Below are 22,225 nucleotides of genomic sequence, written 5' to 3'. Positions count from 1 at the left end.
GCCCCTTCCCCTTAGCCTACCATGACCTCGCTCCTTCCCCCCCCCCCCATAGCCTCCTGCACACGTGAAACAGCTGATTGCGGTCGGAGTGGGGAGTAGGTGTTGATTGGTGTGGGCTGCCGGCAGGCGGGAGGCTCTGGGGAGCAGATGGGGGGCTGCTGACGTATTACTGTAGCTCTTTGGCAATGTACATTGGTAAATTCTGGCTCCTTCTCAGGCTCAGGTTGGCCACCCCTGGGCTATCCACACAGGCAGATCCAGTTCAGGTTGGCAGATCCACTTTAACTGCATAGTTAAAGTGTGGATCCAATAGCTCCTTGACTCGTCCAGCTCCATGGTCCCCCACAACCCATTTCATGCTGTCCCATTTGGGGCCAGAATGGTTCTCCTTTCCAGTGAACAGGGGTACGGTGGCCCTACTGAATAGCTGCTTTGCCAACATAAGAGCCATGTAGGCATTCAAATGGCACTGGGGGCCCTACTTTAGAGGAATTTTACCCTATGAATGTCTTTTTACACCAACAGTATATTGGAAACCTTGAACTCATTGTTCAGTGGTACAATAAACTTAAACAGACTGTTCTGGAGGTTGAATATCCTCTGATTGAAACTGAGCTGAGAGCCATTGATGGTCAGTTAAGAGAAGCAGAAGAAGTGTTCACGTGGCAGAAAGAGAATTGCTGGAAATATATTGAACAAGTGAAAGCTACAGTGTATGACTTGGAGCAGAGAGTTCAACAGTCAAAGGAGAATATTAAAACAATTCAGCAGATTATGAATGCATGGGCAGAACACACACTCTTATCCAGGAAAGATAATAGGAAAGATGCTTTGTTAAGTCTGGAGGATAAAGAAGATAGACTTGCTAAGAAATACAAATTTCTAAAAGAGGATGGCTACAAGATTCATCAGCTTGCTGAGGTAATTTCTGCAATAATCATACATGGTTTTTAGATCTAATCTTTCTAAAAAAACCTATTTTAATTATTATTATTCATAACCACACTTGTATTAATAGTATCCTGCAAAGAATGTGTTAATTTAAAGGATAAGTGAGGGTATATCTAGAGTAGCAAGAAGAGGTTAAATATTTGGCGTTCTATAATCTGCAAATTGTTAGCGTTCAGTTAAATTCGCTGATGTATACTTGACTGTTCAATTATTGAAATAGTTATACAAATTACATAACAGTCCCTTTAAAATTAACACATTTAAAGACAAATAGGGACAAGATGGAAAAATAATCTTGATACTGATTGAAATTAGCATTGCTTTTTATTTCATTAGATGAGGAATTATTGTCTAGATTGAATTACGCACAGCCATTGTCTCAGTTTTGTTACCCTGGTGCCCTGTGCTAAATTTTTCCTTTGACTTCTATAGGTAAAATCACCTTGCAACTGGAACTATATTATAGTCTGTTTCAGAGGGCATATTTATAAAATAATTTCTTTCTAAATTTGAAGATTACATGAGTTATGTACTTAATTAAAAATACAGAGTGTTTTATTTCCCTGTTATTTATGAATGCTAAATAAAATGTAACAAACCCCCCCCACAAAAATTCCTCAAACATCAGCTGCTGTGCCACACAACTACCGGTAATCTGCAAGAAAGTAATTCTTTCTGTATCGAAGTCCTGACATGAAAAAAGATTTCTCACCCCAATTACTTGCGTGCCTCGCCCCCTTTTTTGCTGACTTCCTTGAAAGTTCTCTGCTTGTTTGTTTCTGACACAAAGTGTATGTCAGATGAAAGAGAAAATAGACTTTTTCTTTATCCAATAACTCTTTTATGCCATTATCTTGAAACTATCTTCTGGTCCATATTCTAATCTGTTTATTGATAGTGTCAAGTAAAGAGTTGTTTTTATTTAAGAACTAGACCAGATGAGGATTTTTATCTTTTTGAAAATATTATATGTAGATAAACCTAATAAGGGCTTACACTGGAATGCAGAACAAGCAGTGATATGCTGTAGTAGTGTGCAGTGATATTCTTTCAACATGGTGATGCTCCATTGTAATTCAGGCCCTGAACTGCAATCTGATACATACAGAAACCCTGTCCCTGCACAGAGTTACACTGACATCAAGGGAGCTGCAGACAGGTGCAAAGTCCACCCAGGCAGATCAGATTTTAGGATCAGGGCCATATTTGTTACAATGGGTATCACTGGAATCTTATTTTGTCCTAGTACTTACTACATGAAATGGCATTGAAGCAGTTAAATATTTTGAATGACAAATCATTTGCACTAGATAATTGTATGATTAAAACATTTTGTAACTTGTTTTTTCTTTCCCAGGAAAACTTAAAGCTCTTCAAAGCAGATTCCTCCTCAGACTCTTGGAAGATTTATATAGAGTACATTGACGACTTTATAGTTGATGGTTTCTTTAACACAATAATGCACAATTTAGACATCTTCTTGGAGAACACAGAGAAGGGTTTGAAGCCTGCTCCATTTTTTCAGGCACAAATGATCCTTAGCGCCCCGGAGATTGAATTTAAACCTTCACTTGATAAAGAGGCTGGAGATGGCTTTTATGACCTAGTAGAAGAACTTTTGAGCAATGTTTTCAAAATGTCTGCCCAGGTGAAAAGAGTAGCAGCACACTTGGAAGTAGAAAATTACCAGGTATTTTATACTTTCTCCATATACATGGGAGTAATGGATCTAATTTAATTTAAAATAAATGCGGATTGCAAAATATTTGAGCTCCACAATTAATGCATCATTGTGAGGGAGGGACCACAAGCCTCAAAGCTGGGCCCAAAGGCAGCGCTCAGGTCACGACTGCTACCCAGCAGCTCAGTACCCGAGTAACTATGTAAAGGTCCAGGGAAGGTCCACAAAGTGACCTTTTCTTTAACCAAAGCTTAATCAGTTGTGGAGATGAGGAGGGCAACATCCTCTACCTGGAGACTTGAATTCTATTAATTCCCTGAGATGTTCAGCCTCAACTAACTTGCTGAAGATCTCCATTCCTCTTTTGAAATAACTGTTTGTTTTTTTCAGTTCTGTATATGGCATAGTATCCAGAAATATAGAGAGCTGCCCAGGTTGTTTGTTTATGGAATCATTGAAATGTAGGGCTGGAAGGCTCCTCAAACGGTTATCTAATCCAACCCCTTGCACTAAGGCTGGACCAACTATACTTACACAATCCCTGACAGATGTAGCTTTGCAGTTTTTGGTGGCAGTGGTGATGGGGATTCCTGAGTTTTGCAGTCATATAGCAAGTGTAAACTAGCTAATGATTTATGTATTAATATTAACACAATACTTAATATAGTTGGTTTACAGCTGTAAAATAACTACTTCTCTTTTCATGCCTAGAGCGATATGGACAACATGTTAGATCTATCTGAGATCAGGCAGGAGATTATGGACAGAGTGGCAGATGTAATCAGGAAAGCCCTGGACTACAGAAATTCTCTGGACACCTACGCTTATCTCTGGGTAGATGACAGGGCTGAGTTTATGAAGCAGTTTCTGCTGTATGGTCATGTTTTAACTTCCGAAGAGATAGAAGCTCATGCCGATGAGGGAGTGCCTGAACAGCCGCCTACTACTGAGCAGTTTAAAGAACAGGCAAGCAAGCAGATATTCATTTGCAGCTTTAACTTACTTTATATTTGAGTGAGACAAGGTAGGTGAGGTAATATCTTTTATTGGACCAATGTCTGTTGGTGGAAGGGACAGGCTTCTGAGCTACACAGCGTTTTTCAGGTTTGGGGAAGGATATCCATGTCTGAGCTAAATACAAGTTGGGACAGATGAAGCATAAGGGGTAAGGCATGTTGTAAGAGGCCACTTGAAATGGAGTGGGCAATAAGGGTTAGATTGCTATGCAAAAGAGTTTTGAAGTGGGCTGCTAAGGGTTAGCAGGCAGTTGTGTGTTACAAATTGTTGTAGTGAGTTTAAAACCAGTGTCTCTGAGTCCATAATTTTTAGTGTCTGGCAGCATTATCAATTTAAGTTCCCAGGCTCACCTTTTATTGTGCAGGTTTCCTTTGAGGATGAGTATTGAAAGATCAGATGTGGAGTGATTGTTTTGTGAAAAGTGTTCGCCTACAATTGATATGGTGTTTTTGGCTTTATCATTTTTCTGTGTGAGTTCATTCGAGAGTGTAGTGATAGTCTGGCTTCACCCACATAGTAGTTATTGGAGCATTTGATGCACAGGATGAGGTATACTATATGTTGTAGGCACATGTAGGACACGTGGATCTTGAAAGATGTGTTTGGGGGGGAGTGTTGATCATTGTAGAAGTGGAGATATGTCTGCAAGTTTTGCATCGGTTGTTCTGGCAGGAAGCACCTAGTGCTGCTCTAAGTTGGTGTGTCCTGGTCTGTGGGGAGCTTGCTCCTGATCATGAGGTTGGTGAGGTTGGGGGGTTGTTTGAAGGCCAAAAGAGGGAGTTTTGAAAAGTTTTTTTCAGGATGTGGTCCCCATCAAGTATGGGTTGTAATTATTTGATGATATGTTTGTGTATGTAATATAATCTTTTATCTGCTGTAGATTGACATCTATGAGAATCTTTACATTCAGATGAGCAAGTTTGAAGACTTCAGAACATTTGAAAGCTGGTTTAAGGTGGATATGAAACCTTTCAAAATGAGTTTGTTAAATATTATTAAGAAATGGAGCTGGATGTTCAAAGAACATCTTTTGAGATTTGTCATTGGCAGGTAAAAATGCATCCTATTTTTTTTCAGAATAATTCTAACTTGCTATTTTCTTCTTAAGTCATTAATATCTATTAAATAATGTAATGCTTCAGTGAGCTGAATTTTGCTCCGATTTACACTCTGTGCAACCCTATTACCTTAAACTTGTTTGACAGGCTGTACATCCAGGCAGAATTTGTGCTAGTGCAGCTAATGTGCAATCTTAAAGCTGGGTGTGTTAAAATATTTGTGTCTAATGGGATAGACTTTTAACAGTGTTTTTTTAATTAGGTGTAAATGACCTGACTTTCAAAACTGCTGAGCACTGGCAAATCTCATTGCTGGCAATCTAAGCTGCAGGAGCTCAGCACCTTTTAAAGTCAGGCCAAAACTGTTTTAAGATACTCTGAATGCAAAAGGTAAGTAATCATAATGGAAATTAATTTTAAAGCTTGTACATTGGATCACATTCATTTAAAAAAAGGTTTTCAGAGTTGAAATCTTATTTTCTTCTCTTTGATAGTCTGACTGACCTAGAAGAGTTCATAAAAGTGACAGATACTGGACTCCAAAAAGAAGTGAATGAAGGAGATGATAATCGACTAGTAGAAATCATGGGGCATCTCCTGGCTGTGAGAGACAGACAGGCATCTACTGATGAGCTCTTTGAACCTCTAAAAGAGACTATTACACTGTTGGAAAGCTATGGACAGAAGTTGTCAGACCAAGTTTATGTCCAGTTAGAGGTATTGTAGGATTAAAAATAAAAAAGAATACTCTGTACTTATGTATGTATATGGCCCCCCCACCATTCTGTCTGAGCATTTCACAATCATGTAGAAATTTATAATTGCAGTCACTTTCTTCCCAGCCATAGGAAAAGTAGCTCTTATTAAAATTTTAAATTATTTGTTTTCTTTGTGTGTGAAGAACTTATTGAGGGGGAAACCAAGTCAGAGAACTTTTTGCAATTAGTTCTGAACAGAGTGAGGACCATAGTCCATTTTTGCCACCTCAGACTGAGAGTTCCATAGACTAGGTCCAGCTCCTGTGAAAGTTCTGTCTCCTGCACTTGGAAGCCACCCCCTAGTAACTGGCTTTTCATGGTTCCAGTGAAATATGGCTATTATGATCACGGCTGGAGAAGGAGCTTCTCAGGCAGCTAGGGCCAATCCCATGAAAGACTTGGAATATCAGGACAGAAACCTTGCACTGAACTGTGGATTCTATGAGGAGTCAGTGGAGTGCTGAGCTCATAATGGTCTGTGTTGATAAATAGGCTATTGCATTTTGTACCATTTGGAACTTTTTCTGGTTGTGTGGCTTCAAAGACAATCAAGATTCAAGTGGGGAAGGGATAGCTCAGTGGTTTGAGCATTGGCCTGCTAAACCCATGGTTGTGAGTTCAATCCTTGAGGGGGCCATTTAGGGATCTGAGGCAAAAATCTGTTAGGGATAGTACTTGGTCTTGCTGTGAAGGCAGGGGACTGGACTCAATGACCTTTCAAGGTCTCTTCCAGCTCTATGAGATAGGGATATCTCCATATAATAAAAAAATTAAAAAAAAGGGTTATATATGCATGGGTCACTGTAGCAAGGTCTGAGGCTGATAGAATGAGGTGCAATCTTCTGGTCAATTGCTGATGGAAATTGGTGCTTTAGGCCACCATGTTAATTTGGGCATCCAATAGCATTGAGGAGTATGAAAAGACTCCAAGACTGCAAACTAGGGCAGATGCCTTCGCTATAATATTCCTATTATTGAGGGCAAGTTTTCCAAAGAGCTTCCCTCTTCCTACCAACATCTCAGTCTTGTCTAGAAAACTTTGAAATTTAAATTTGAAATTTCTCTTGGGGGTGGGGGGGTTGAGACAAAAAGGAATTTGCATAAAATATTTTAAATTTCTTATCTCATTGCAAAAACAGCATTTCATGCACAAAATTCTGAGTTCTAAAATGGTCTGGAACAACATGTGAACTCCTTTTGGAAAGAGAAGTTACTTTTGTAGAGGTTTATAGTGAGATCAGCAGCTAATACATAGGCAATACACATCCTGTTTTCCAAAACTCCATTTGGCTTGTCACATTTATTTTTACTTGCATTTATGAAATGCAGTAGGGGGACCTCTTTGTTACTAGTGAGTTCTTAGCACCCATGACTCATCTTAGGGTGCGTACCCCCTCTGTCTGCCTATTGGGGAGTCAGAAATTCATCTAGAAAGCATTCCAAACACTTATCAGTAACAGTCAACTTTATCAGCAATGTCTCTGTGTCTATTCCTGGGGGAATTCTGCATCACAGCACGTGCACAGAATTCATGTCCCCTGTAGATTTCTTTGCTTCCCCGCAGAAAAATTACTTCTTGCAGCTTCCCTTTGCTTCCCCATCAGAACGGTCACATGCCCCTCCCTGGCAACACAGGCAGGTTAGTTTGGGCACCTGGAGCAGCCAATAGAGATGTAAATCACTGCCCGAGATTGGGGGGCTGTGCAGTTAGGGGTGTGTGTGTGAGAGAGAGAGAGAGAGAGAGAGAGAGAGGGACACACTCTGTCCCTGTCACTCGCTATTGCAGCAGGCTTGGCATGGAGAGGCAGGGCTTCGGGGTGTTACTGGGGAGGTAGGCGTGGGACAGGCACTATCCCCTCAGGCAGAGCAGAATCTAGCAGCCTGCCTGCTTAGTGAATTGTTCCCATTTTCTTTGTGAATTCCCTGAGGAGTATAAAACAGGTGTAAAAGTTTTAAGGCTCCTTTACATTGACAGAGTGATGTAAAGGACAGTACGGCCTTATAAATTCTTATGTTGCTTTCATGATTAGAACTGGTCTACATTTTTGGACTGATAAAATTTCCTATCAGTATATGCTCCATGAACTGTTTGCTACTGACCTTTCTGGAGATAGTCAGTAGCTAATATAAATTGTGAGTTTGTTTTAGCGTGACCAGATGTCCCGATTTTATAGGGACAGTTCTGATTTTTGGGTCTTTTTCTTATGTAGGCTCCTATTACCCCCCACCCCTGTCCTGATTTTTCACACTTGCTGTCTGGTCACCCTAGTTTGATTCCCCAGCCCTCACTTGCTCTTCAGTTGCCTGTGATGTAACACTGAGCACATGGCTGCATATATTTGTTGACTAATAACTAGAAATAAAGGGTCAAACCTAGTTACATTACTGTTAGGCAAGCGGGTTTGGGGATTTCCTCCAATGTTCCCCACTCTCATTCTCCATCCATTGTATTGTAGTTTAAATAAATTACCGAAATAATTGAAACCAGAGTGATTATATTGTATTATTTTGACAAAATATGCAGAATTTTGCAGAATTTTATATTGTGTGCAGAATTTTTAATTTTTTGGTGCAGAATTCCCCCAGTAGTATATGTGTCAGTCCCAGACAAAGGTTACCTTCACTTCCTTGCTGAGGCTAGGCAGCTTTCTGTGTGATCTTTTTTATAGCAGCTTTCATCTGTCCCTCTCTCTCCCAGCACAAACAAAACTGCTGCCAGCTGCTGCCATATCTTATCCAGCTTTTGTGCCAGCTTCAGCCTCTCAGTCACGGAGTGAAGCATCTCATTCCCTTTGAGCTCTGTCTGATTCCTACATGCAGTGCAATGCAGGCTTGAAGAACCACATGCTTAGGCTGCCTTGGGTTTGTCCCTGAGCCCAGAGCTGATTCGCTGCTGGTATGTCCCTGCTGCTATTACCATAGCCAATTGGTGCTCATGTCACTGTGTGCTGTATCTTCTTCCCAGGAGAGCTTGCCACAGGAAGTTGAGCCTGCCATTTCTCTGCCTACCTCCTGTTTGCTCATTTCCCTCCCACCAATGAGAGGGCCAGGACCAGCTTTCATAGCACTGTCCTTGTTTTTTGGAGTGGGGTTTATCTTTTCCACTTCGATCTGGCTGCCAAACTACAGATAGCCTGTGTTTCTTATAAAGGGTAATGTGTCATTGTTCTGCTAAGAAGCTCTTGCCTAGAAGGAACTAACTTGAAAAATTAGCAATCTGGAACTCATATTTTCCTCAAGGGTAGATCTTCCATGAAAAACTGAAAATTAACTTATTAATTTTAAAAGAACTTAATCTTGTCTTAATTGCATTTACAGAAGTTAATTGTTCTTTCCCCTATTTGCTTCAGCTGAATGCACGAGTTTTAGCTACACTTAATCACTTTACCCAGTGATTCCAGCATCACAGTTACAATGTTTTTATTACAGACTACCAAATCATTGCATTATCTTACTGAGTCATTTCTGGAAATTACTGTTAGTTATACTCTTCCCCTCCCCCTCTACCCCTCACCTCTCCATATCAAACTTCTCAAGATCTTTTGTTGTGATATCTAGAAGTCATCAACCAACTACTGTTGACTTGGTTGCTGATTTTTATGGATATAACTTCTGGAAAAAACTTTCAAATGACTAAGAACCATCAAAGTTGTGCACACAGCAAAAATATGTAATCATATGATCTTATTCTTGTTAACTTCATCCTCTTCCTCTCCAATAATTTCTTATGCTTACTTAATCATAGGACTGGAAGGGACCTTGAGAGGTCTTGTAGTCCAGTCTCCTGCACTCCAGGCAGGACTAAGTATTATCTAGATCATCCCTGACAGGTGTTTGTGTAACCTGCTCTTTAAAATCTCCAATGACTGAGATTCCACAACCTTCCTAGGCAATTTATTCTAGCGCTTAACCACCCTGACAGGAAGTTTTTCCTAATGTCCAACCTAAACCGCCCTTGCTGCAATTTAAGCTCGTTGCTTCTTGTCCTATCCTCAGAGGTTAAAGAGAACCATTTTTCTCCCTCCTCCTTGTAACAACCTTTTTATGTACTCGGAAACTGTTATCATGTCCCTCTTCAGTTTTCTCTTCTCCAGACTAAACAAACACAATTTTTTTCAATCTTCCCTCATAGATCGTGTTTTCTAGACCTTTAATCATTTTTATTGATCTTCTTTGGACTTTTTCCAATTTGTCCACATCTTTCCTGAAATGTGGTGCCCAGAACTGGACACAATACTCCAGTTGAGGCCTAATCAGTGTAGAGTAGAGCAGAATAATTACTTCTCATGTCTTGCTTACAACACTCATGCTAATACATCCCAGAATGTTTGCTTTTTTTTTTTTTTGCAATAGCGTTACACTGTTGACTCGTATTTAGCTTATGATCCACTACAACCCCCAGATCCTGTTCCACAATACTCCTTCCTAGGCAGTCATTTTCCATTTTGTATGTTTGCAACTGATTGTTCCTTTTGAAGTGGAGTACTTTTGCATTTGTCCGTATTGAACTTCATCCTACTTACTTCAGACCATTTGTCTAGTTTGTCCAGATCATTCTGAATTTTAATCCTATAATCCAAAGCACTGGCAATCCCTCCCATCTTGGTATCGTCCGCAAACTTTGTAAGTGGCCATTATCTAAATCATTTATGAAGATATTGAACAGAACTGGACCTGGAACTGATCCCTGTTGGACCCCACTTGATCTGCCCTTCCAGCTTGACTGTGAGCCACTGATAATTACTCTCTGGGAATGGTTTTTCCAACCAGTTGTGCACCCACCTTATAGTAGCTCCATCTAGGTTGTATTTCCCTGGTTTGTTTATGAGAACATCATGTGACACAGCATCAAAAACCTTACTAAAGTCAAGATATACCACATCTACTGCTTCTTGTTATCTATTTGTTGCACCATATTTCAAATTAGATTAATTTTTCAGGGCAGGGATTTCACGTGTGTGATTGTGTATGTATAGCATAATGGGCCTTAATCCTGACTAGACTGGATCTAGACTGTTCTCAGTGATACCTGATGACAGAACAAGGAGCAATGGTCTCAAGTTACAGTGGGGGAGGTCTAGGTTGGATATTAGAAAAAACTTTTTCACTAGGAGGGTGGTGAAGCACTGGAATGGGTTACCTAGGGAGGTGGTGGAATCTCCTTCCTTAGAGGTTTTTAAGGTCAGGCTTGACAAATCCCTGGCTGGGATGATTTAGTTGGGAATTGGTCCTGCTTTGAGCAGGGGGTTGGACTAGATGACCTCCTGAGGCCCCTTCCAACCCTGATATTCTATGATTCCATGATCCTGACTGCACTATTACAATAGTATAGCCCCTGAATGGCCTCTGAATCTCTGATATGTCGAGACAATGAGAGTTCACTGCTCCAGTCACTGTGCAAGAGGTGCCCAGTACCTAATAGATTAGGTTTTATGTGATTATACTTAAATCTGCATGGAATAGCCTAGTGAAGTACATTTTAGTTATTCTGTATTTTCAGAAAAGTGTGTGTCTTATTGTGCTGCAGCTATTAAAATCAATCCTACCAAGCCACTGCAAGGAAAAAACCCTGCCACATCTAACTTACTATTAAAATGTCCTATGCAATTTCTTTGTCCAAAAGAGCTGAGTTGTGAAATAATAATGAAAGTTAATTGTTCCCTGAATATTAGATAGATTTGGGGTCATACCAACAGTTTGTATAGATGGCTTCTAAGTGATCTATTCTGCTGTGTGAAATGTTAAAGGTCTCTTATGAGATAATTTTACGTTGTTCAACAGGAATTGCCTGAAAAATGGAATACCACCAAAAAAATTGCTGCGTCTATAAAGCATGAAGTGGCTCCTCTTCAGACTTCTGAGGTCACACTGATCAGGAAAAAATGTGCTTCATTTGATGTAAGCCAAACTCTGAATTCAGTTTTCTAACATGTTTCCGATGAGAATAAGATCATTGACATAATTTATTGCCTGTATTTCTTTTCGTCAGGGGAAGCAGATAGAATTCAGAGAGAGATTTCGAGTGGAAGCTCCCTTTTGCTTTGATGCAAAAAATCCGTATGTACTTCTAGATAAGGTAATGGGAAAATCACAGAAATGCACATTTTCCTAGAAATCTTTCAGTATAAAATTAAAGTTTCAGTTTATGCATTAAAATAATTGCACATTTTGTATTTGACATGGAACCAATAGAGCTTGAGATTTAACTGCTGTATTTCTATCTGTAGCTCTTAAAACCACTACCAAAAACATATTGCATTTGTTTTTTAGTTTTACTGTGTACTTGCATGTTCCATTAAAAAGTATTAGTGTGATGCACTATTGAATGCAATTTGTACTATGTATTCTTTTTGAAGGAACATGCAAGCATACTGTACCATATAGTACAAAATGCATACAAAGGTGCATCACACTGATGCTTTTATATATAGTACCATTTCAGGGTTTTTTTAAATTTTTACTCAGTTCGCAGAACAACTTTATACTGATAATGAGAAAAGTGACTTGTTCAGAGGGGCAAAATTTGTGTATTTATTACAAGAAATCAAAAAAACAATGATACATTAAGTGAAATTCTACATTGTAGTCCCTATGTTTTTGTGTATATACGTATGGAATATAAATGTGTATACGACCTTGTAGTCCTTTGAAATATCAAAGACTGAAAGTGAAACATGTAACATCTCTACAATATTTGCTGCAGGCTTTTGTTTTGATATACTGATCTCACTGTCATTCTGAACTTACCTGTACCAATTTTATAATTCTATTCATGAGTGTTCTTTTCCTCTTCAAGGAAAATCGAGAGCTTGAGGCATTGGAAGAAGAAATGTTACAAATGCAGAAATCTGCAAATCTTTTTGAAGTGGTTGTTCCAGATTACAAACAAATGAAACAATGTCGCAAAGAAATACGGTTGCTCAAGGAAGTGTGGGATATTAATATTTATGTTACAGTAAGAGGTTTTATTTGTTTTTTAAAGGCACATTATAGCTCTGGAAACTATTCTAAATGCACTATCTTAAGGGTTCCTTGAAGCATTCATAGTTTTATTCTAAAGGAAGTTTAAAAGCTAAGTTGTAAATGTGGGAACTTTTTGTTGTTTTCAATTTTTAAAAATATATATACCATCTTTTTATAAATAGAGTATGAAGATCAAATATTGCTATTCTCAATTTTAACTACTTCCAAAATGCTCGCATTAAAAAACAAAACAAAAACAAAAAACCTAAAGTTTTGGGTTTGAACTGAAGGGAAGATTGTAAATACATATCAGTTACCTAAGGAATAAAAAGAAACATTGTTACAGAAGTTTTTGTTTTTGTTTTGTTTTGGGGTCTTTTTTTAAAAAGACAGACCAAAAATGCAGAAAGCAAGAAAATTCAGTGTTAGGGTAAAGGAAATGCAGAGTTAAAACAAATATGCATTGCAAAGTATGGAAAGAAAGAGTTTAAAATACCAAAACAGCCTTAGCTCTGCCTTCAGATCTCTGCACCCTTCACACTAGCAGTGAAATTCTGGCACCATTGAACGCAATAACAAAATTTCCATGGATTTCATTGGCACTGGGATTTCACCCTATGTGTTAATGACAAAAGTGGCGGTAGCACAGTTATTGTAGTTCACATACTAAACACTTTGATAGTCTAGCAGGGGACCCCGGAAGCTGGGTTCATCTACAACCCTGTTTCCTTTTGGTATTTCACCTGTGGTTGCAGAAATTTTAAACCATGTCCAGAATGAGTTATGCAGTAAAAGATATGTAGCCTAACCACAAAGGTATACGTTTTGTTTGCCATCTCAATGGATAGTAAAATAGGGAGAAGGCAGAGTTATGTTATACTAAACACATTGCATATTGTATTTTGTGTGGTATCCATGCTGTATATTAAAGCAGCATTAAATCTGACAGGCTATGTTGTAAAGTTAAAGAGAAAACCAGTGAGGGAAAATGTGAAGCACTTACATTCAGTAGATACTTTCATGTTACGTCAGCCTTGTAAAATTCTACTCACTCCAAGAAAGTGGATATTTTTTTCCTAAAACCAGACGGTCAGTGTTCTGTTGTTTTTCTTTCCCCATTAACATGGTAAAGGATAGGTGAATAGGTGTGGGTTTTTTTGTTTGTTTTTGGCAGGTGTGGTAAGTGTTCATGGCAATTTCAGGGCTCTCTGTGTGTATATCCTATCATATCTAGAAATGTAGATACAGTGCTATGTGTATATAATAAATGTATATACATACATGGTTCTACTGGCATTATCAGAGACTGAAACTTGAAATGGCTTTAATTCCTGTTTTATGTTTTAGCCTTGAAGACAATGGGTTATCTGGTACAGTTTGGGATGGCAGTGGTGGTGCAGGCTTGAAAAGTAGAGATACTGTTTCAAGAACTTGGTCTACCACTGGATGATAGAACCACCCATCATATCCATTTATCTACTATATAGCAGAAGCTTGTTTTCACCGACTGTTGTTGACACTTTTATCTGTACTTACTGTTTCAGAGCAACATTGATGATTGGACTAAAACCCAGTGGAGACAGATTAATGTGGAACAGATGGATGCAGAGCTCAGAAGGTTTGCCAAGGCAAGTTCCATTGCTGTCTATTGCTGCAATTTATCTGTCTCCCTGCCACCCCTTTTTCACTTTCCCCACCCACTATCTGATGTTTCAGTTTATTTGTTGCTTTTGTCCAAACTGAACATTCTGGAACTCTTTTTTTTTTTCTCTTTAAACCTTTTTATCCTTCTGGCTTAGGTTCCTCATGCTGTGCGTGTATATGGTAAAATCTCACTGTCACTTTTCTGAATTGAGGCAGTCAGAAAATATAAAGAAGATGGGGCTCTATGTGAGGGCTTCTGCAGATGAAAGCCATTAGTCCAGAGATCAGTGGAATTTGCAGGTGTTTGTTCTGTATTTGGACAGATTTTGCTAGTCCAGGAGCACTGAGAAGTCTGTTGGAGACTTTCACTTGTAGAGGGAAGGATATCTTTTGAAAACATGGAACTTCTTCCCTTAAAATATTAATAATGGTTTTCTGATGGGAGTTGTACAAAGGAGAAGGCAATAGTTGTATAGAACATGGGGAGATTGGATCAGAAACAGGAACTGAGGTACCAGGAGAATTGGCAGGATCATCTCGTACATCAGTGGTTCATGGGGAAAAGTGAAAGAGAGGTCTCTATGGGCATGGATCTCCCCCCAGACTGGTTTTACACCAAATTAATTTGACTTCAGTGGAGGTACTCCTGACTTATATTGGTGTAAGTGACAGAAGAATCAGGCCCATTGTGAATTTCTCTTAATTTTAAACCATGGTTTTAAATAAATAATGTCCCTCTAATCCGGACAACTGCTACACACTACATGTATGTCACATTCATCACATCTCTGCATGTACCAAAGATTTCCCCCTAGTTATGCCAGTCTGTTGGAAGTAGCTTCTTACATGCAATGAACTAACTTATAAAAATATTAGACCAAGATCATAAGAGCCATAATAAAGGAGAGAGTTCTGATTTAATCAGAATCTTTTTATATTCACTGTGTAAATATATTCATTTATTTAATTTCAGTTTATTTAAAACTGGTTTATCCAGAGCTCTAGGTTAATCTACAGACCTTTTCAATAAAACAATAAAAGTAACAACATGGACCAATAACCCAACTAAAACCATCCATAATCTTGTCATAATTAAGACCCCCATACTTATGTACAGAAGATACTCCCGGGCGAATTCTGCACCACTGCGTGTGCACATAATTAATGAGCTGCGCATATTTTAAACTTTTTTTTTGCTCAGAAAAAAGCTTTTGCTGGAAAGTTGCTGCAGTTCCACCTTTTTCCCACCGGAGGGCGCTGTGGCGATAGACCAGAGCAGCAGCTCCCGGCCAGCTAGGGAAAAGAAAGAGTCTGCCTTCTTCACAGCACCTGTCGGGCCAGGTCATGAGACAGGGGCTATGGGGAGACAGAAAGCGTGGGGCTGCTGGGGGTGGGGGTCACACACAAGGGCTCATAAGGGCTAGTGGGGGAGGGCAGACTGGGGATGAATGGGAGTGGAGGTGCAGGGCCATAAGTGGGGTGGGGGTGCAGGACCACATAGGGATGGAGGGAGTGGGTGTCTGAGTGGGGGTGGAGGGACATGTGGACAGGGGGTGCAAGGACACATGGGGGTGCAGGGACACCTGGGGAGAGGCTAGAGGTCAGCCAGGAACTGCATGGGAGAAGCTCCCTAACAATCCCTCCCCGCCCCCCAAAAAACCCTGTTCCATACTTTTCCCACTCATACCCAACAACCCTCCAAGTTCACACCCAGGCTCCTTCCCAGCAATTACTTCCCTTTCATTCAGCTCCTCCATTACCCCTGACTCCCCCAAGCCTTTGCACTGCTTCTGAGGGGTGCAGGAAATACGGTTCTGTATTGTAGTTTAAATGAATTATTACTCAGAGTTCTGTATTAATATGCCTAGCAACGAATCTATTTTAAAAACATTTCCTGAATCTTTTTTTGTTGTCTGTATTGTTACAGACATACTTGCTGACAAGTATTTTGAAATAAATGACCAAAAATAATTGAAACTGATGTGATTATATTGTGTTATTTTGACAAATAAAATATGCAGAATTTGAAAATGTGCACAGAATTTAAACTTTTTGTTGCAGAATTTTTATTTTTTTTTGGCACAGAATTTCCCCCCCCAGAGTAGGAAGAGAAGTTTTGGAAATGCATTTTTTTTACACTATCAAGAAGATGAATGGTGACTATGATAGCAGCATGTAACCATGACCATTATTTTTATCCTGTTTCCTAGGAAGTGTGGTCATTGGACAAGGAAATTCGCTCCTGGGATGTATACATAGGTCTGGAGTTAACAGTGAAGAACCTAATGACATCACTGAGGGCAGTAACAGAATTGCAGAATCCTGCAATAAGAGAGAGACACTGGCACCAACTCATGAATGCAACAGGTGTAAGTATCCAACAACAAACAATGTTTTCTCAAGCCATCAGTATAGTGGTACTTGGTGGCATCCAGTGTATAATTAAGCTAGTGGTGCCAAGAATGAAGGAATGAAAGGAGATGATTGGTCTCCGGGATCAGTCAGAGCATATCCTGCTGGCGCAGAAAGGAGGGTTTTGGATTCCTCGATTCCTTCTGTGTTGAGAAGTGACTTCACAGTTTGTGCTAGAACAAAAGAAAAATCCAATCTTCTGAGGTCATACCTGGCTCTCTAAGTAGAAGGTTTGTCAACTAGATTTGAAGGGAGGGTTTGATTACGGGAAGGGATGATCTCTTTTCTGTGTGTACCGTGTCCAGTACAGTGGAGTCCAATCCTGATTGAGGCTGTTATAAATATATACAAATAAGCAGCAGCTGAGTGCTGCATTCGAGAAGCTCCAGAAAACAAAGATGGGAGGTGCCGTAAGATGCCTTTCCAACTCTCAGAATAAGTATGGGAACAGTGTCCTGGAGCATTCTGGCAGGATTAAAATACCGCTAATAATTATTGTTAAAAACAAGATAATAATGTGGATAAAATGTTTCAAGGTTGTGATGGAGCCACAGATTAAATGAAAAATGCTAGAGAGAGGGAGGGATGCAAGTGAAATTTATTTATTTTATTTTTTTGAAGACACACACAACTATTCATAGCAAAGGCTGAAAAAACAGGAGGCTGGATTGTGGGGCTGATGCTGGATAAGACAAAAAAGAAGGAAGCTGGTGTAGGAAAAGGGTTGTTCATTTTACATAAATGTTTGGAAATAGAGCTGGTTGAAAAAGGAATTTCACACACAAAAAATCAAAATTGTTTTTGTTTCATAGGATTCAAATGGACCAACTTTTTGGGTTGGGGATTGTAATTTGTCATGATTTTTTCCCCAAATTTTTATAGAATTTTCAGCAATTTTTTGAAAAAGGAAAAAATAGAAAACTGAAAAAAGATGCTAACTTTTTTTTATTTCTAACTTCACTGAAAAACAAAAATAATTGAAAAATTTAAATATTTGTTTCACAATTTTTTTTAACTTCAATAGGAGGCCATTTTTGGAGGAAAATGTTTAAATGGAGTAATTTTTCAATCAGCTCTAATTCTGAGTATGCATGACATGACTTCTGAATTAGAAACATAGATGATGAGGGCAAAGTATGATTTGCTTGAGGTGACAGATTTGACTAAATCAAGACAACTGGAATATTAAATAAAGAGGGTTTAGAGTTCATGAAAAAAATGGACTTACCAAAAGAGGAGGAGAGGTGATAATATGGGGAAGGGAAAATATAATTTACAGAGTATTTGATGCAAGCAGGCAACTTCCATTGGTTTTAGTGGAAGCTGCACAAACATGTCTGACTTTGCCTCTTAGGTCTTGTCTACACTAATACAAATGAGGGAAGCTTTTAGTTCATGCCTGCAGCATTCACACGGGGAGTTCCAACGCAGCACATTGGTACTCACTGCTATTCACACTTCTGAACTGTGGGGTGGTGTAGATGTAGCTTTTGTCTCCAATCCTGAAAAGATTTACTCATGTGCTGGCATCTATGCACTAAAAGTACTACCATTGACTTGAGGATTGCTCAGTTTCCTGCCAGTTCACTCAAACAGTATCTATGCACTGAGTTCAATGGTAAAAATAGCCACGAGAGAATTATAGCTGTGGCTTGTCTAAGGATATTGGTTCCTGAGGACACTTAAATCAGATTTTATGAAACCTCAACATAGGTGCTGTTTCTTTATACTTCTTGAAATAGTACTACATTGAGAATTGCACCACATTTACAAACCATAAAAGCCTGGCTTAAATCTTAGACTTTACAGATCTCTAATTTTCCTAACATCTATATTAGGAGAAGTTTTTGAGATTATGGGCAGCACTGTTCCTTACATTAAAAGCCTATGGACTGCTTCAGCCATACTCCACTAGGGAATGTGTGTCCATGTTGGACAGGTATCTCCAAATGGGATAATCTTATTTCCAGTACAGTTGATGGAGCAATACAAAAGCACAGCGGGTATCTATGACATTCCAGGGTGCAATCCAGACTCGTGAGTGGCTGTGTCACCCCTACCCTGCGAACTATGGTGCCTCACAAGGCTTTGCTGCTGTAGCTCCCACCTGGGCTGCTCACAAGACAGCCTTCCAGCAAGCAGGTAACACCTGAGTGTCTGTGCATAGCTGCAGCCTGGCAGCCACATGTCAGTCACGCACTGGTTTCCACTAGTCTTGATTACCACTTGCAGAGTGACCTCAATACAATCCCACGATTTCCCCCCAAAACATGTGTTCTGCACTGTCCAGCCCTCTCCTGGGCAGTCCAGTATATTAAATTTGTTGCTCCTCTAAGGGAATCAATATACAACAGTTTGCTACCCAAAATGGAGTTACTCACACAGTTCACAACACTAGATTAGTTTTGGTTAAAGAATAAAACAAGTTCATTTAGCTACAAGGGAGATAGGTTTTAAGTGAGTACAAGTATAAGGCATTAAAATCAGAAATGGTTACAAGAGAGGGGAAGATAAAATGCTTCCTAGTAAACTTAACAAACTAGACTTGGCTCAAGTTGAAATCTCTTACCACGTTTCCGGTAACATTGCTGACCAAATTCTCAGGCCATGATCTGCTCCCACAGGCTTGTTTCTTTTATCGTCTTAGGTGCAAGAGTGAGAGATGGATAGGGAGAGAGAATTTGGGGTGTTTTGCCCCTCACTCTTATAGTTCTGTCTCCTTTTAACGATACATTTTCCTGAAGGTTACCCCTAGATAAAGTTAATTCCCACTGTAAGGATGGAGACAAAGGGTCTGGTGGTGAAAAAGATTCCATGCTGTTGTTTGCTAAGATGCAGATTTCTTTGCTCTGGCCTCCCTTCCTTGCCAAAGAATGGCCACTTGAAGGTGATGGCCCAACAGCTTTGGCACCTGGCTGGATGCGTCAGCTTGTCCTTTGTCTTTGAGAAACATGTTTATCCACTTCCCAGACTTGTCTGGTAAACACACTTCAGTCATGATTTCAGCTTATGTTCATAATTTTACATATAATGTTGCTACACACATTTCATCATGCTATTGACCAGCAAGGTATTAGTTTTCAAATGATACATTACAAGGCATATTTTGTACAAAGATTTTGTTTATTTTACAGGTCAGATTTTCAATAACTGAAGGCACAACCTTAGCAGACTTGCTGGGACTACAGCTGCATAAGGTGGAAGATGAAGTCCGAAGCATTGTTGACAAAGCAGTGAAAGAGCTGGGCACTGAGAAGGTGGGTCAATCCCATTTCCCTTTCTGTTATACTTCGGCATGACAATCCTTCATATTAATTTACTCATGAACCTGGACAAAACTTAGCCATAAAGAAATTTATGGCTGACACAAATAGTTTCATGTAACCTAGTTGGAATGTGATATGTGATCAGTGGCAGTAGATGAAAGTGTTTAATTGCTTTGCATGTGGGGTATTCACAAATACTGCTTTTTGAAATATAACCATTTTATTTTGCAACCTGAGGCATCAAACTTAAATATATAAAAGTTTTACTGTTACTGTTTTTAACTAGATTCTTACAGAGATCAGCCAAACATGGGCTACCATGGAGTTCTGCTATGAAGAGCATTACAGAACCAGAACTCCATTATTAAAATCTGATGAACAGCTTTTTGAAACTTTAGAGAACAATCAGGTAAGACTTTGGTATATTAATATTACCAGTACATGTATACTCATTGTTCCTGATGCATTTTTAATAGTTTAAACTCACAACTTTTTCTATAATTTTTATTTACAGTGAATCCTATTTTCCCCAGATGTTAGTCTATAAAATTATATGTATGCTGTTTAACTATATATATCTTAAGGAAAATTCCTGTCTCTGTGTAGGAGTTAGCAAAATTACAGCTCCTTGGTCTTATATTTTCCGAGTTTCTTTGAAATCATTTAATAATATGTTGTCCATTTGCAAGGCTAGATAATGTCTTTTGCTCTGATATACAATAATAATAAGTTGCAAGAGAATTTGTAAAAGTTTTCTTAGCTATGGCTCCTGTGCTTGATGAGTTATTTTGATTACCACTTTTTTGCTGCTCTCCTTTTGTTTTTTCTAGGTTCAGTTGCAAACAATTCTGCAAAGTAAGTATGTAGCATATTTCATTGAACAAGTCACAAGTTGGCAAAGGACATTGAATGTGGCAGACTCCGTTATTTTCATTTGGATGGAAGTTCAACGCACATGGTCTCATCTAGAAAGCATCTTCATTGGCTCTGATGATATCAGAACCCAGTTGCCTGAAGACGCTAAAAGATTTGATGGAGTTGATGCAGACTTCAAAGTTAGTAAGACATAATTTATCATAATGTAGTGAAATGGTTCCTCTTGTCTTCTTCTTTTAGGAAAAGTAGATTGTCCATTATCTTAAATACACGTCTTAAAATATTATTGGTATTTTAATTATACAGTGTGGATAATTAGACTTCATTAATAATGAATAAGAAGAAAACCAAACAGCATAAAGGTTTTTTGCACTGTTGTAAGGAGCAGCACACCAGGGTCAGCACAGGGGAGAAGAATCATGATTCAGGCTATGTCTACACTACAACTTCTATGCCAAAATAGCCCCTTTGTGTAGATGAAGCATACAGAAGGGGGAGTTCTGTCCCACATAAGAATGCTACCTCCCTGAACAACAGTAGGCTGACAGGAGCCTTCTTCAGTCAGGATAGCTGGAGCCACACTTGAGGTTTTGTCAGCATAAGCTCTGTTGATGATGCGGGGGGTAATCTTTTTCACACCCCTGATCAACATAGCTATGCTGGTATACATTTTGAATGCAGGCCAGGTCTCAGATAGACTTCCACCCTGCTTTAGGGGGAAGTGATCTGCTTCTGGTCCTTATCAGATTAATACCCACATGTTTAAGCATGGAGGAAGAAATTAATGTTCCACCCAACCTCTGACCCTCTCTGCCCGATCCCATCCACTGGTTTGGGTGTGGGAATAGAGCAGATATACAGCACCTGTTTCTCCCTATAAACCCAGACCTAAGGTGTGACGAGTTTTCTCCATCTTATGGTTATATAGGCAGGGACACAATCCAGTCCATAGTATGGGGATGATCTCAAATATTTCCAGTAGTTCAGTCCTGGTTGTAGTGGGAAAAGACCTTTAGAATTTGTTTTTTCATCTAATGGAGGCATCTTGATTTAACTGAAATCGGAATCTTTTGGGCTTGAATCTCTGTAGCCCTGGATCTCGTGTAGTCATTTAGGCCAGTGCAAAGGAGTTGTAAAACACTGCCATTCTGATTTTGTAGAATTTTATGCTCACTTCTCAGCCTTTTTGCATAGGTGTGAATGACCACATAAGATCCAAGGCAGTGGAGAATCAGGTCGTTTATATTTCAGTCCAAGCAAAGAAATATAATGGGAGTTAATACTTTTCTGCTACTGTTTTGTCACTCTTTTTGTTGGAAGGGATCACGTGAAAGTGATCATGAAAGTGCAGCAGAAGTTTCTTTCCACGGGCACAATTGACTTGTAGTGTATTTCTACATTTATTTAATGCTTTTACCTTCAATTTAAAAGGCTATAAAATGAAATAAATAGTGGGCTTTTCCTTATTATTTTTCCATTAAAAAATGGAACCAGAAATAAACTAATTCGTACCATTCACTCCAACTCTTGCACACCTTTATTGACTCATTTTAGCAAATGGTATGAAAAGGAATATCTTGGTTTGAATTTTAGATGTTA

General features: G+C 39.2%; 1 protein-coding gene across 1 annotated transcript in view; it reads left to right on the top strand.

Annotated features, from left to right (window-relative positions):
- The window catches only part of DNAH11 (dynein axonemal heavy chain 11), a 274,673-nt gene that overhangs the window by 59,844 nt on the left and 192,604 nt on the right, over window positions 1-22,225 (top strand). Inside the window, exons 14-26 of the mRNA XM_065398425.1 lie at window positions 526-921; window positions 2,309-2,641; window positions 3,344-3,598; window positions 4,530-4,699; window positions 5,202-5,424; window positions 11,247-11,363; window positions 11,455-11,541; window positions 12,262-12,420; window positions 13,973-14,056; window positions 16,283-16,441; window positions 19,619-19,741; window positions 20,037-20,159; window positions 20,581-20,805. Coding sequence (XP_065254497.1) covers window positions 526-921; window positions 2,309-2,641; window positions 3,344-3,598; window positions 4,530-4,699; window positions 5,202-5,424; window positions 11,247-11,363; window positions 11,455-11,541; window positions 12,262-12,420; window positions 13,973-14,056; window positions 16,283-16,441; window positions 19,619-19,741; window positions 20,037-20,159; window positions 20,581-20,805 — 2,454 coding nt within the window. The remainder of the gene's footprint in view (window positions 1-525; window positions 922-2,308; window positions 2,642-3,343; window positions 3,599-4,529; window positions 4,700-5,201; window positions 5,425-11,246; window positions 11,364-11,454; window positions 11,542-12,261; window positions 12,421-13,972; window positions 14,057-16,282; window positions 16,442-19,618; window positions 19,742-20,036; window positions 20,160-20,580; window positions 20,806-22,225) is intronic.

The sequence above is a fragment of the Emys orbicularis genome, chromosome 2 (genome assembly GCF_028017835.1).
Source record: "Emys orbicularis isolate rEmyOrb1 chromosome 2, rEmyOrb1.hap1, whole genome shotgun sequence".
NCBI classification, from domain to species: Eukaryota; Metazoa; Chordata; order Testudines; family Emydidae; genus Emys; species Emys orbicularis.
The sequence above is the reverse complement of the archived record's forward strand: the minus strand, read 5'-3'. Positions and strand labels throughout refer to the sequence as shown.